At 47.6% G+C, this 12,999-nt stretch overlaps 1 protein-coding gene across 17 annotated transcripts in view; it reads right to left on the bottom strand.

Moving 5' to 3' along the window:
• The window catches only part of LOC101103602 (vitamin D3 hydroxylase-associated protein-like), a 64,977-nt gene that overhangs the window by 36,971 nt on the left and 15,007 nt on the right, over positions 1-12,999 (bottom strand). For 5 of the 17 annotated variants that reach the window (XR_006059416.2, XM_042247405.2, XM_060399924.1 and 2 more), the window contains one exon: positions 12,727-12,835. Coding sequence is in view for 12 of the 17 variants with exons in the window: in XM_042247405.2 (XP_042103339.1) it covers positions 12,727-12,835 (109 nt within the window). In the remaining 5 variants the exon portion in view is untranslated. Of the gene's footprint in view, positions 1-2,273; positions 3,532-5,121; positions 5,268-5,543; positions 5,742-11,870; positions 12,564-12,726; positions 12,836-12,999 lie in introns of those variants that run through there. The other 12 variants (XM_060399892.1, XM_060399912.1, XM_060399909.1 and 9 more) reach the window with 7 other exon arrangements.

Genomic DNA, 12,999 nt, shown 5'->3' with positions numbered 1-12,999 from the left:
GCTTGCATATGCGCTTTAATGCGGGCGCCCGGGGAGGGCGGCGGGCGGGGCGGCCCGTGCGCGGAGCTGCGAGCGGCGGAGCGGTCGGGGAGCCGGCCGGACTCCGGCGCGTGGCGTCCGGCCGGCCGTCGCGCTGTTGTGAGGGCGGGGAAGGCCGCCTCCGCCGGGTCCGTCTGTCTGGCCCACGCGAGACCCGGCGCGGGGGAATGAAATCTGAGTGCGGGGAGTGGGGCGCAGAGGCCAGGACAGCGCCATGGGCAGCAAAGCGAGGCGGACCGTCAGAGCCTTCGAGATGGATGGGGAGGAGACGGACACCCCTTCCTCTTGTAGCCGAAGGGGAAACTGAGGCCCAGAAAGGCGATAGGTCTTATCTGCATCCCACAGCGCAGAAACAGGGCCGGAACCCCAGGTCCCGCTTCCTAAAGGGTCCTAGTCTGGGGCCTCAGTCGCAACCTCCGTAGAACCAACCACGCCCATGGGGAGATTTCCTGGCTCTGAGCTCAACCCCTCTCCATGAGCGAACCAGGCTAAAGCTCTCAGAATGGCCTCCCCAGGAAGAGCTGGGGATTCTGGACATAGACTCGGAGACCTGAACCGACTTCTCGCCCCCTAGTGACCCCTAGGATGAGGAGGGGCAGCCCTCTTCCTCTCCCACCTGGCCTTCACCTTCTGTGGAGGTCTTATCCTGAGGCCATGACTGGGCCTCAGATGCGATCACTATTTCCACCTTACAGAAGAAACTGAGGCTTGAAGAAGCTGGGAGACTTGCCCAAGGCCTTGGAGGAAGCAGAGCCAAAACCTGGGCCTGTGGGCACCCAGATGAAGCTCCCCACGACCGGAAGTAGTAGGAGCGGGAAGAGGAGCGGGGAGGCGATGTCCTGTCTCTGGCACCTCGAAGAAGCCCCTAGGAAGAAAGGCTCTGAGAAAGCCAGGGCTACGGCCAGGCAGACCGGGGGTGGGGGTGGGGGGAGTGGCTTCAGCTGAAAACGGTGCTGGCAGGAAGTGAGAGGTTAGAAGTCAGCGCTGGAGCTGGAGCTGGGGCTGGGGAGGAAGGCAGCTGTTGACCCCAAACTTCAGCTCAGGAGAAATGAGAGCAGCCCAGCCTGCAGGAAGTCTGGCTCAGGGCGAGGGTTCCCATTTAACTATGCTCCTTGAGCTGGTATCTGCGACTTCCTTTCCCCAAGCTAATTTTAGCCAAAAATAGGATTTTTTCCCCATCTCCTAAAATCTGCACCTGGTCTATTCCTGGTCCTCCTGTCTCACTACATCTCATCCCACTAATTTTCTTGGCAATGGAGCTAAGACTGGAAAAGACCTGATGACACGGGAGAAGGCCAGGTAATGTGTCTGGACTATGTGAAGCTCAATGCTGCCCCCTGGTGCCCAGACTTGTGCGGCCAGCGGGGTGTAGGGAAAGGGAAGCAGGAGGCATTTGAGATAGAAAACCTCTCTGCTCCTCCACTTCCCTGAGCCTCTTGACAAGGTGTGTGTGTTGGTGCTCAATCGTGTGGTACTCTTTTATGACCCTATGGACTGTAGCCAGGCAGGCTTCTCTGTCTATGGGATTTCCCAGGCAAGAATGCTGGAGTGGGTTGCCATCTCCTTCTCCAAGGGATCTTGCCAACCCAGGGATTGAACCTGTGTCTCTTGCATCTCCAGTGTTGGCAGATGGGTTCTTTACCAGCTGAGCCACCAGGGAAGCCAAAGACTTGAGTGCTTGCTATGCGTGCATCCTCAGCTGCACAGTCATGTCCAACTCTTTGCGACCCTTTGGGCTGCAGCCCACCAGGCTCCTCTGTCCATGGGTTTTTTTCAGGCAAGAATACTGGAGTGGGTTGTCATTTCCTTCTGCAGGGGATTTTCCTGACCCAAGCATCAAATCGAGTCTCCTGCTTTGCAGGCAGGTTCCTTACGCTGAGCCATCTGGGAAGGCCTGAGCCTCTTAGACTTCCCTCTTATGGGAGAGAAAGGACAGAGAAGAAGCCATGCTAACCCTGACTGAGAAGGTACCATGAGGACCCTTCTCCTGCAGAGAACTCAGACTCTGTGCTAGAGCCTGAAGAGAGGTGGAGGCCAAGGTGAGGCCAGCAGTAGCCCTGTCCAGCCTGCACATGGACACCCCAGAGGGTTGTTTCTATTGTAAGTGGAGTCAGGGCAGCCTTTTTGGTATGATTCCTGGGGTCTCCATCTTAGTTCAACTCAGGCCTTTTTCTGCCTAAAATTCCATCATTTTTGTTCCTGAGGAGGTACTCAACAAATGCAGAATGAATGAATGGATGGGTGAATTCCATTTATTTGCACTGGGATAGTATCTCCAGGAGGTCTGGGCTATCAAGCACAGGGAGGAATGAGTTCCTAAGTTTGCCTAGTTGACTGGAAGTAGGGCTACAAAGAGGAATGGGATACAGGAAGGGGAAGTTTTGTTGAGGGAGGACCTCGAGAGAGCTCAGGTGAACGGAAAGTCATGGAGGAGACTGAGGGCTCAAAGAAGGAAGGCTTCCCAGAGGAAGCGACATTCGACATAGGACTTGAAGGGCAGCGAAGACAGTGGTGACGTTTAGTTGAAGAGAACAGTATGAACAGAGGCACAGGCACACCTTGTGCTGGCAAGAAGGCCCAGTTTGAGAGAATGGAGGGAGGTTACGCCGTGGTGGAGCCATGCCAGAGAGGCGGTAGAGGTCCTCAGGAGGTGCTGGGTGTCAGGTCAAAAGATTTAGCAGCTCGTGGGCAAAGCACTGGACTGTGAGTGGGGGATTAACTCCTAACACAGGCTCTGTTCTGACTTGGTTTCACTCCCACGGCCTTGCTCTATGGAACTTTCTCTAGAAAGTGGGAGCCATGGCAAGTTCTTGATCAGAAAAGTGCCTAGGGATCACCTCTCCCATAATAGTCAAGTACTGGCAGGTAGGACAGACTACATCAAATCTAACCCCCTCAATTTGTAGATGATAAGACAGGTCCAGAGAGGGGAAGTAACTTGCCTGGCATCACACACCAAACCAGTGGCAGAGCCAGGACTTGGACCAGGTCTCCCAGCTCTCAGTTTGGGGCCCTCTCCCCTCTCTTGCAGTCTGGGATAGCATCTCAGAGACTGAACTGGAGGAGAGCAGCTGGAAGTAGAAGGCCACTCGAAGTCTATAGCCCTACCTCCCCATCTAGACCAGAGATCACAAAGCCAGCCCGTCAAAATGTTTATTGAACACGTCACCCTGCTCCCCATGCTGGGATAATCTGGGAAGTCTGTGTACTGAGCAGCCACACAGAGGGACAACAAAGAAAACTTCTGGTGGGCTTCCAGGAGGAGGAGAAATAAGGCGGATCTGGTATTCATGAGAAGGAAGGAACTTTGAGAGCAGACTTGGATGAGGATGTAGAAAGACCTCCAGGAGGAGGAGTGTCTTATCACTTGGGTTCCATCTTGTTCTTGACTAAGGTCTCCACCTCCTTCATGAACCGGAGACACAGTTCCTCTTCCCATGGCAAAGCGATGCACTGCACAGCCACTGAAAGCCCCACAGATCCTCTCACCGCCTGCAGGGGGAGAGGGCCTATGGACTCAGAGCCTGCTTCCTGCTCACAGGCCCCTTGCCCAGCCACCCTCACCACCCATAGGTGTGTATTAACCCAAATATCTCACTCCCGGTCTATATTAAGGCAGACATGTCACGGATCTCAGAGTTCCAGGCTTCCTCAACTCTCAGCAAAACCTGGAAAAACTGTTCTGCTTTGGCTACAATTCTCCAGGGTTAGGATGGAAAACTTGCTCCCTGTGTAGACAGCTGACTCTAAGGATGAAATATAAAACTGAGTATCCAGCCCGTGTCCTCAGCAAAGGAAAAGAGAATGTGCAAATCCCTGACCCAAGGCCTGATTGCACTTCTGCAAGGAAAGGGGTGCCTTGATCCCCAAACACAACTCCAGGAACATGGGAGTTGAGCCTGAGTCCCTGCCATGAAAATCAAACATACTTGTAGGCATTCAAACATGTTTTCATCGCTTCAAGATGATACCATATAAGCCCTCACTTGCCTTGGTCTCTGGAGCCAGGTCCCATGGCATTGAGTCCTGGCTCCTTCCCTCCAGCTGGCTATATGGCTTTGGTCGAGTCCCTTAACCTATCTGTTCTTTCATTTCCTCATTTGGAAAACCTCATGGGACAGTTGTGGGATTTAATGATTTAATATATATACAGCACTTTTAAACAGCTCTTGGAACAGAGTAAGAGCTCAAGACACATTAGATAGTATCGTTATTGTTATTCTCACAGAATTCAGGTCAGCAGTTCCACTGGGTAACTCTAGCACTAAAATCAATTTCCAGGAAAAATAAGTTACTTAATGTCTGACTCAGACACATGCATACTTTTCAGGGCCGGTTTCTCTCTTTCCCTCTCTCTCTTCCTCTCTCTCACTCAAGTCGGGGCTGTTATTTTAGACCATGAATTCAATAGGTCCATAGAAATATTTCCTTTGTGAAGCCCTCTCTGAATTAGTAATAGCATTTATTCAACAGTTCCTACATACAGGGCATTATGCTAATTGCTTCACTTTTTTTTCGATTTAACCTTTAACACAACCCCACAAAGTGAAAATAGAACGAAAAGTGAAAGTGAAAGTCGCTCAGTCATGTCAGACTCTTTGCGACCCCATGGACTGTATATAGAGTCCATGGAATTCTCCAGGCCAGAATACTGGAGTGGGTAGCCTTTCCCTTCTCCAGGGGATCTTCCCAATCCAGGGATAGAACCCAGGTCTCCCACATTGCAGGCCACAAGGGAAGTCCAAATCCTGTCTTCCTAGAGAAAAAAACTTGTGTCCAGTTCAGATACATAGTGACCTGCTAACCAGTACCTTCACCTTGTAATCTTCACAGTAACCTCCTAGCCTTCACCTTTCTTCACCGCCCCTGTCTCTGGGATCGACCTTCCCTACAGAAGTGTTAAGGAAACCACTGCTTTTGCACAGTGATTCTCCCCTCGCAAGGACAGAGGCTGACTTGGAGGTCAAAATAGTGTGTCTTCAGTGATGGGGTGAAACTGTAGCTGAGGTGGTAAAGAGAAACACTAAGAGGGACCAGCCCCACCCCACCCCAACAGCAGGAGAGGCAGAGAGGGAAACTGACCTCCTGGAAACTTTTGTCGAACCTATCTCTGTAGTAGCCTCTGTAGAAGGCCAGTTCCTTCTCGTCCTGTGGCGTCACAGTGGTGACAGGCACTATGCCGGCAGGGAAGTTCAGGAGGTTGTAAAGACCCAAGTAGAAACTGCTTTCTGTAGGAAGATCCAGGTAAGCTCAGGAAAATGATCAGCTCAGAAAAGACTCAAGGGACTTCCCTAACGGCCCACTAGTTAAGAATCCTCCTTGCAATGCAGGGGATGTGGGTTCAATCCCTGGTCAGAGAACTGAGAGCCCCCATCCCTCGGAGCAACTGAGCCCAAGCACCGCAACTAGAGAGTCTGTGCTGCAACAAAAGATCCCGCATGACACAGTGAGAACTCTGAGTGCTGCAACCAAGACCGGAGGCGGCCAAATAAATAACTGATTACCTTTTTTAAAAAAGAAGAAGACAGCAGGGACAGAATGTGGGTGGGTGCCCCCTTGGGATCTTTCTTGGAACCGCAGCCTTCTGCTTGCAATAGCTGTTTCAGTGCAGGGAGTCGGTCTAACAGCTGCCTACTGCTCCCCGGTCTAACAGCTGCCTACTGCTCCCCACCGTGGAGGGAAGGAGAGAGTCAGAATCTGCTCTGTGCAGATGGGCAGAAAGCACATGAAAAGATACTCAACGTCACTAATTACTAGGGAAAGGCAAATCAAAACTACAACGAGGTATCACCACACACAGGTCAGAATGGCCATCATCAAAAACTCCTCAAAAAATAAATGCTGGAGAGGATATGGAGAAAAGGGGACCCTCTTATCTACACTGTTGGTATGAATGTAAATCGGTGCAACCAGTATGGAGAACAGTATGGAGGTCCCTTAAAAACTTAAAATAGAGCTATTCTATGATCCAGCAATCCCACTCCTGCACATATATGCAGAGAAACCCATAATTCAAAAAGATACATGCACCTCAGTGTTCACCGCAGCACTGTTTACAGTAGCCAAGATATGGACAAGCCTAAATGTCTATTGACAGAGGAATGGAAAAGACGATGTGGTATGTACATACAATGGAATATTACTTAGCCATAAAAAGAACAAATTATGTCATTTGCTGCATGGATGGACCTAGAGATTGTCATAATGAGTGAAGTAAGTCAGACGCAGAAGGACAAATACCATATGATATTGCTTATATGTGGATTCTAAAACAAATAATACAAAAGAACTTATTTATGAAACAGAAATGGAGTCATGAATATAAAAAACAAGCTTATGGTCATCAAAAGGGTGGGGGAGGGATAAATTGGGAGATTTTGATGGACATATACAGTGGAAGTGACAAATAGATTCATGGGATTAGATCTGAGGCGTGCCTGAAGAACTACAGATGGAGGGTTGTAACGTTGTACAGGAGGCAGTGATCAAATCAGCCCCAAGAAAAAGAAATGCAAAAAGGCAAAATGGTTGTCGGAGGAGGCCTTACAAATAGCTGAGAAAAGAGGAAAAGCAAAAGGCAAAGGAGAAAAGGAAACGTATATCCATGTGAATGCAGAGTTCCAAAGAATAGCAAAGAGAGATAAGAAAGCCTTCCTCAGAGCTCAACGCAAATAAATAGAGGAAAACAATAGAATGGGAAAGACTAGAGATTTCTTCAAGAAAATTAGAGATACCAAGGGAACATTTCATGCAACGATGGGCACAATAAAGGAAAGAAGTGATATGGACCTAAGAGAAGCAGAAGATATTAAGAAGAGGTGGCAAGAATACACGGAAGAACTATACAAAAAAGATCTTAATGATCCAGATAACCATGATGGTGTGATCACTCGCCTAGAGCCAGACATCCTGGAATGTGAAGTCAAGCAGGCCTTACAAAGCATCATTACGAACAAAGCTGGTGGAGGTGATAGAATTCCAGCTGAGCTGTTTCAAATCCTGAAAGATGATGCTGTGAAAGTGCTGCACTCAATATGCCAGCAAATTTGGAAAACTCAGCAGTGGCCAAGGACTGGAAAAGGTCAGTTTTCACTCTAATCCCAAAGAAAGGCAATGCCAAAGAATGCTCAAACTACCACACAATTACACTCATCCTTCCCTGGTGGCTCAGACGGTAAAGTGTCTGCCTGCAATGCAGGAGACCCAGGTTCGATTCCTGGGTCAGGAAGATCCCCTGGAGAAGGAAATGGCAATCCACTCCAGCACTCTTGCCTGGAAAATCCCATGGACGGAGGAGCCAGTCCATGGGGTCGCAAAGAGTCGGACACGACTGAGCAACTTCACTTCACTTCACATGCTAGCAAAGTAATACTCAAAATTCTCCAAGCAAGGCTTCAGCAGTAGGTGAACTGAGAACCTCCAGATGTTCAAGCTGGATTTAGAAAAGGCAGAAAAGCCAGAGATTAAATTGTGAATATCTGTTGGATCACAGAAAAAGCAAGAGAATTCAAAAAAACTTCTGCTTCATTGACTACACCAAAGCCTTTGACTGTGTGGATCACAACAAACTGTGGAAAATTCTTAAAGAGATGGGAATACCAGACCACCTTACCTGCCTCCTAAGAAATCTATGCAGGTCAAAAAGCAACAGTTAGAACTAGTCATGGAACAAAAATATTGTTCCAAATTGGGAAAGGAGTATGTCAAGGCTGTATATTGTCACCCTGCTTATTTAACTTATATACAGAGTACATCATGTGAAATACTGGGCTGGATGAAGCACAAGCTGGAATCAAGACTGCTGGGAGAAATATCAATAACTTCAGATATGTAAATGACACCACCTTTATGGCAGAGAGCGAAGAGGAACTAAAGAGCTTCTTGATGAACGTGAAAGAGGAGAGTGAAAAAGCTGGCTTAAAACTCAACATTCATAAAACTAAGATCATGGCATCTGATCCCATCTCTTTAAGACAAATAGATGGGGAAACAGTGATGGACTTTATTTTCTTGGGCTCCAAAATCACTGCAGATGGTGACTGCAGCCATGAATTAAAAGACACTTGCTCCTTAGAAGAAAAGCTATGAAAAACCTAGACAGCGTATTAAAAAGCAGAGGCATTACTTTGCCAGCAAATGTCCATCTAGTCAAAGCTGTGGTTTTTCCAGTAGTCATGTATGGATGTGAGAGTTGGACTATAAAGAAAGCTGAGCGCCAAAGAATTGATGCTTTTGAACTGTGGTGTTGGAGAAGACTCTTGAGAGTCCCTTGGACTGCAAGGAGATCAAGCCAGTCAATTGTAAAGGAAATCAGGCCTGAACATTCATTGGAAGGACTGATGCTGAAGCTGAAGTTCCAATACTTTGGCCGCCTGATGCGAAGAACTGGCTCACTGGAAAAGACCCTGATGGTAGGAAAGATTGAAGGCAGGAGGAGAAGGGGATGACAGAGGATGAGAAGGTTGGATGGCATCACCGACTGTATGGACATGAGTTTGGGCAAGCTCCAGGAGTTGATGACGGACAGGGAAGCCTGACATGCTCCAGTCCATGGGTCGCAAAGAGTCAGACATGACTTAACCAATACACACTATTATATATAAAATATATAACAAATAAGAACTGGCTGCATAGCATAGGAAACTCTACTCAGTACTCTGTAATGGCCTATGTGGGAAAAGGATCTAAAAAAAAAAGAGTGGGTATATGTATGTGTGTTAGTTGCTCAGTCGTGTCCGTGTCTTTGCAACCCCATGGACTGTAGCCTGCTAGGTTCTTCTGTCCATGGGTTTCTCCAGGCAAGAGTACTGGAGTGGGTTGCCACTCTTCTCCAGGGGTCAAACCTGGGTCTCTTGCATTAAAGGCAGATTATTTACCATCTGTGCCAACAGGAAAGCCCCCCTGGCCTCATTACATTGTGGGGGGTTTTTTTTCTAATTTTTTAAAAAATTTGACTGAGTCAGTTGTGGCTCACAGGGTACATGTATATATTCACTTTGCTATACACCTGAAGCTAAGACAACATTGTAAATCACTATGTGCCAATAATTTTTTTTTTTTAGTAAAAAGAATCCACACTGCAAAGCCTTACTCAGTGCCAGGCACTGCACTCCCCTCTCTACACTGCTGAGTCCTTGACTCCTCCCTTCCTCTGTGAGATGAAGATTACTATTCCGTGCACAAATGGGAAACCAAGGAGGCAGACAGATACACAACTAGTGGCTGGCAGAGGATGCAGCCATGCCCTCAAGTACTCAGGGCTCCAAGAGGGCTGGAGTGCAATCCTGAGTTGAAAAGGTAGCTCCTCTCAGCAGCCACCTGTGTGCAGGGAGTGAGCATCAGAGTGTCAGGGAGGTGGACAGAAGACACTAGAGCAGAGCCAACTGTGGGGTATGCCTTGGGCAACTGCTATAGGGGGACCCAGAGGAGAAGAGCCCAGGCTTGAGGGGGGTTTGCATTCTGCATGGCATCGCCTCTGAGACCAGCACCTGTGCTACACATAGGTGGCTGCCCTGTGTTGAGGCTTGCTTGCATCTGCAGGTGGGCTACTGGGCTGAGGCCACCTCTGGAAGTGAGGCTGCAGAAAGCATGTTAAGAGTGAATGGATATGCTAAGAGAAAGAAGCCAGACCCCTGTGCCTCATACCTTTTGATTTTCCTTATATGAAATCCTAGATGAGGCAAAACTATAGTGACAGAAAGCAGACCAGTGGTGGCATGAAACGCAACAGAACATGAAGGAAATTTGGCTAATGATGGAAATAGCCTCTATTGTGATTAGGTCGTGGAGGAGAAGGGGAAGACAGAGGATGAGACGGTTGGATGGCATCACCAACTTGATGGACAGGGGTTTGAACAAGCTCTGGGAGTTTGATGGACAGGGAAGCCTGGCGTGCTGCAGTCCATGGGGTCACAGAGTTGGACATGATTGAGCAACTGAACTGATACACGTATACATACATATGTTAAAATTCACCAAGTTACTTAAAACTGGTGAATTTTATCTCATGTAAATTATACTTCAATAAAGTTCATTTAAAAAGTGAATGGAGGGACTTCCTCGGTAATCCAGTGGCTAAGACTCCGTGCTCCCAAGGCAAAAAGCCCAGGTTCAATCCCCGGTCAGGAAACTAGATCCTGCATGATGCGAGTAAGATCCAGTGCAGTGAAATAAATTAAAAAAAAAAATGTTTAAGTGAATGGAGGAAATCCCCTGGTGGTCCAGTGGTTAGGACTCCATGCTTCCACTGCAGGGGCACAGGTCCGGTCCCTGATCAGAGAACTGAGATCCCAGAAACTTCACAATGAAGCCAAAACAAATGAACAAACAAACAAAGGGAATGAAAATTGGTAGGTGCCAGGAGCCGGCAAGAGGAGTCCTGCCCGTGGCAAAGGTCATGAAGTTAAGGGGCCCGACAGGCAGAGGTGAGTCGGGCCTTAAGGGAGCCTCGCTGAATCTGCTCATGCATCTGCCCCCAAAACCAGAGTCTGCCTGCCTTCCTGCATTATGCCTTTCACCTATACTTCTGACATTACAGGGGGCTATCCCCCACCACCTCTCTCTTTAAAGGAGTTAACTTAGGACTCCAGTTAATAAATCTCCTGGGTGTGTTTCAGTCCAAAAACTCCTCTGATGGCTCTCTAGCCTGCCTGATAGGATTATCCGGCCACGTATGATTGTTTACAGCCTCCCAACCATGAGAGGCACGAGATACTTTAAACTTTCTAAAAACAGATTCTTTTGAGAAGTTAGAAAATTATTAGTATAGTATTAGCAAGTTAGTTAGAAATTATGTTGGTGAGGGGTTTCATTGCTGAGTTAATGATTGCCACCAGGCCTTCATATCCTTAGGCACCTGGGAGTATGTTAATCAATGTAATTGGAATGTAGAAAAAGAAATATAGTAGCTTTGATGTTAGCAATACTAGACTTTTTGAGTTAATGAATTTTCTCTTTTGTTATAGATCACTGTACTCCTCTTTCTTTGTTATAAATCATTGTATCCTTGCTATGTAAAAATGTAACTTTATCACTATCTTAAGACTAAATAGATCTTAAGGGGAAACAAGTTTTCTGCTCAATTAACCTTTATCAATAGAAGAAAGGTGGGGCCATAAAATGTTAATTGGTCTCCAGACCAGAAGATATTATAAAACAAATGTAAGACCCTTATAAGAACAAAGGTATGCTGATAAGGGTCGAAGCAGCTGACCCTGAGTGACTGTTTCTTACATTTATCTCTATGTACAACTAAAAGTATAAAAGTGGACCTGGAAAATAAAGAAACGGATCAGTTCCTGGAAAGACTGGTTTCCCCCGTGAGGTCTTTTCTCGTTCTCTTCTTTTCTGACTGAATTCCCATCTAGACTGTGGAGGCTCACCATGTCTACTTGCTTGCCCTGGCTTCTAAGACCCACTCGAGAGGGAGCCCAAGGCGAGGCACCCTCCACTATTCAAGAGGGCGCCAGTGGCCTACATAGGTGGTGCAAACTCCTTGTCTTGGAGCTTTATTGGTTTTCCGTGTAAACCAAGTTATTCAGCATCTTTTCTCCACTTATTTTCCTACTACACTATTTCTTTCTAATCTCCCTCCATATCTTTAATTAAGCAATTAATTCCTCAGACACCGACATTGTCCCCACTTCAAATTCCTTGGATCCCCCGGGGCTGGACCCTGGCAGGTAGGGACTGGTAACAGTTACGGGGCTTCTTTTCAAGATGATTAAAATGTTCTGGAACCAGATAGTGGTGGTGGTTGCATGACATTCTGAATATACTAAAAACCACTTAAACTAAAACCACTTAACTAAAAACCAGTTAAACGCTTTAAATGGTGAATATACGTTATCTGAATTTTATCTCTGTTTAAGAAAATTTTTTAAAAGTTGGCTTAAAGCTCAACATTCAGAAAACAAAGATCATGGCATCTGGTCCCATCACATCATGGGAAATAGATGGGGAAACAGTGGAAACAGTGTCAGACTTTATTTTTGGGGGCTCCAAAATCACTGCAGATGGTGACTGCAGCCATGAAATTAAAAGAGGCTTACTCCTTGGAAGAAAAGTTATGACCAACCTAGATAGTATATTCAAAAGCAGAGACATTACTTTGCCGATTAAGGTCCGTCTAGTCAAGGCTATGGTTTTTCCTGTGGTCATGTATGGATGTGAGAGTTGGACTGTGAAGAAGGCTGAGCACCAAAGAATTGATGCTTTTGAACTGTGGTGTTGGAGAAGACTCTTGAGAGTCCCTTGGACTGCAAGGAGATCCAACCAGTCCATTCTGAAGGAGATCAGCCCTGGGTGTTCTTTGGAAGGAATGATGCTAAAGCTGACACTCCAGTACTTTGGCCACCTCACGCGAAGAGTTGACTCATTGGAAAAGACTCTGATGGTGGGAGGGATTGGGGGCAGGAGGAGAAGGGGACGACAGAGGATGAGATGGCTGGACAGCATCATGGACTCGATGGACGTGAATCTGAGTGAACTCCGGGAGATGGTGATGAACAGGGAGGCCTGGTGTGCTGCGATTCATGGGGTTGCAAAGAGTCGGACACGACTGATTGACTGAACTGAACTGAACTAACATCAGAGGTAAAGGCCAGAGGCTGTGGGAGGACTCAGAAGTCCTGGATGCCACACCCCACCCCCACCCCACTCCCTACCAAGGACTCAGTGTTCTCTCACCTTGTGTCTTGGCAGGATAGCCGACAAAGAAGGCGGGGTCCAGTGCTGGAGACAGCAGCACATCCAGATCCAGGGACCTCCACTTGGCTATGAACTCTTGCTGATATTCCTGCAGGAATAGTGGAAGGCAGGAAAGGTGAGACTGGCAGGGGTCACTGTTTGCAGGACAAAATCAGATGCCGCCAGGCTGAGTCAGTTAAACACCAGGAAGAATTCCCAGGCTGTGAGGTGCAGACTGAGATGGGGGTGGTAAGGGGAAGTCAGGGTCGTCCC

This window comes from Ovis aries, chromosome 1, assembly GCF_016772045.2.
Source record: "Ovis aries strain OAR_USU_Benz2616 breed Rambouillet chromosome 1, ARS-UI_Ramb_v3.0, whole genome shotgun sequence".
Taxonomy (NCBI): domain Eukaryota; kingdom Metazoa; phylum Chordata; class Mammalia; order Artiodactyla; family Bovidae; genus Ovis; species Ovis aries.
This window is presented reverse-complemented; position numbering and strand designations above follow the sequence as displayed.